This window comes from Solanum pennellii, chromosome 9 (assembly GCF_001406875.1).
Source record: "Solanum pennellii chromosome 9, SPENNV200".
Classification (NCBI taxonomy): domain Eukaryota; kingdom Viridiplantae; phylum Streptophyta; class Magnoliopsida; order Solanales; family Solanaceae; genus Solanum; species Solanum pennellii.
Window position 1 is genome coordinate 6,538,549 of NC_028645.1, and position 2,209 is coordinate 6,540,757.

Consider the following 2,209-nt stretch of genomic DNA (forward strand, 5'->3'; position numbering starts at 1 on the left):
AGCTCGTTGTTTTTTTTTTTTTTTGATGAATATAAGTATAAGTATGTGATCTAAACAATAGCTACTGAATTTTCAAATCGATAGCTAATATCCCTCCACCTCTAGTGGAAAGTCATTCCCCCCTTTTGACGAATTTTTAAAAATATTTGGCTTACCAAGAATATATGTCCAACAAATTTTGGATCCAACCGTTCCAAAGACACCCTCAAGAAGCTCACAACCTTGTACATGCAAAGGGCACATAGTAGAGACATGGTGTGGTTTATTTGTAAAGACATCATGAAACACATCCTTATTAGCTTTCATTTCTATCTTAGCACACAACACAGACTTTAGACCCATTTTACTAGACTTGAAAATAAAAAGATGTAGTTACACTATAGGAAAATTGTAGAAGATAAGTATTAATATCCTTTACAAAGATTATTCAACAATATATATAGACTAGAAAGGGAAAGGGGGAGCTTTTTTTAAAAAAATAAATAAAAAAAAAATATATATATATATATATATGTATGTATGTATATATATATTCTAATTTAAGATTATTTTATTAGATATGTTATTATATTTTGGAATTATTTCAAAATAAACATTTCTCCGATTAAGCATTAGCTATGTGACTTTATTGTTTTAACGGTGTCAAAAATGTCATCCCTTTAGTTATATTGGGAAAAGAGTCTGAAAAATATTTGATCGAAATTATTGTTATGATACTAAATTTTACGTACAACCTTTTATCCCTGCACTATTTAATAGTGTATTTTAAAGGTATATATATATAAAAAAGTAAACCTTTTAATAACTTATGATTTTTATATGAGATAAGTATTAATAATCAATAATGAAGAAAAAAAATGTTATAATTATTATTTGAGAAATATCATTACACCAGTAATAAAAATATGATTTAAAACAAAAGAAGTTAAAAAATAAATTTAAAACGTTAGAGTGTACGTTTTTATGTCTAGAACTTACGTTTTTATACAAGGACTTATGCCTCAAAATTTAGGACTTATGCCTTATAGATCTACGTCTTTAGTTTACGTCTCAGAGCGTTTTTGATACGCCCCACGCCCCAAAAACATTTTTAAAAACACTGATTAACAATATCTTTCTTCATATATGAGACTGTCGGCTTTTATATCCTAAACTATAGATATGGAAAAAAAAAAGATAGATATTTCCGGAAAGTTAACTTTGATTCGTCAAGTCAGCAGTTGGGCGGCGTGTTTATCTTGTGTGACAACACTACACAGCGAGTTACTTTTTAAGAGAAGAATATGAAATTTTTATTTATGATCGTTATAAATCGAATTATAATCAAATTGATTGATGGTTTACCAATGTCGCTTCCCCCCCTGATTTCAACCACTTCTAGCACTGATGCTATGCAATTATGTCTCAACCACTTCTACAGGATACGATTCTTTTAAAAAATGATTATAATGCAAAATGAAGATGCTCATTTATTAGATAAAAAATAAAATTTTCATTTCAAAATGGGTGACGTTTGAAGTATTCATTGCCTTAAATGAGTTAGCATGGAGAAAAAGATAAGATTTATTTATTAAAGTTACGTGGGAGTCATCATTTTTCAAGACAAGGCTAGGTTCCTTTTTAACAAAAAAAAAAAAGTTGTGATGTTCGTCTAATTTGAGGAATAAATAGAAGGAAAAATTTCGCGATTAAACAAATTTATATTATTTAATTACTCATTATAACTCTAGTTTGTTATAATTATCAATTATGACTAATATTATACATTAATTATGTGCGTTGACTTCGAGTTTGTATTATTAGTCACGTTTGTATATGTATAATTTTCCAGAATATACAAATATATATATATATGTATAATATACAATTTTTAACCTATATATATATACAACTCACCTCTTTCCCACTTTCTACCCTCTCTTGCTTGTCCTCTCTCCTTCGTCTCCCAATCTTGCTCGCCTCTCTCCTCCCTCTCCCAATCTCCTTGCATATATACAAATGCATATGTATAATATACAATTATATACATGTCACGACCCAAAACCGGGCCGCGACTGGCACCCACACTTACCCTCCTATGTGAGCGAACCAACCAATCTAAACCTTAACATTTCAATTTAATATCAACAGAAAGTAATGCGGAAGACTTAAACTCATTAATAAAAAGACAATTCAATAACTTCTAAAATTCAACATCTATTATTCCCCA

At 29.1% G+C, this 2,209-nt stretch overlaps 1 protein-coding gene across 1 annotated transcript in view; it reads right to left on the bottom strand.

The window, feature by feature from the left end:
* The window catches only part of LOC107030768 (kirola-like), a 1,347-nt gene extending 961 nt beyond the window's left edge, over positions 1 to 386 (bottom strand). The window contains exon 1 of the mRNA XM_015232024.2: positions 156 to 386. Within this exon, the coding sequence (XP_015087510.1) occupies positions 156 to 342 (187 nt within the window). The 5' untranslated portion in view covers positions 343 to 386. The remainder of the gene's footprint in view (positions 1 to 155) is intronic.
* Positions 387 to 2,209: the final 1,823 nt, after the last annotated feature.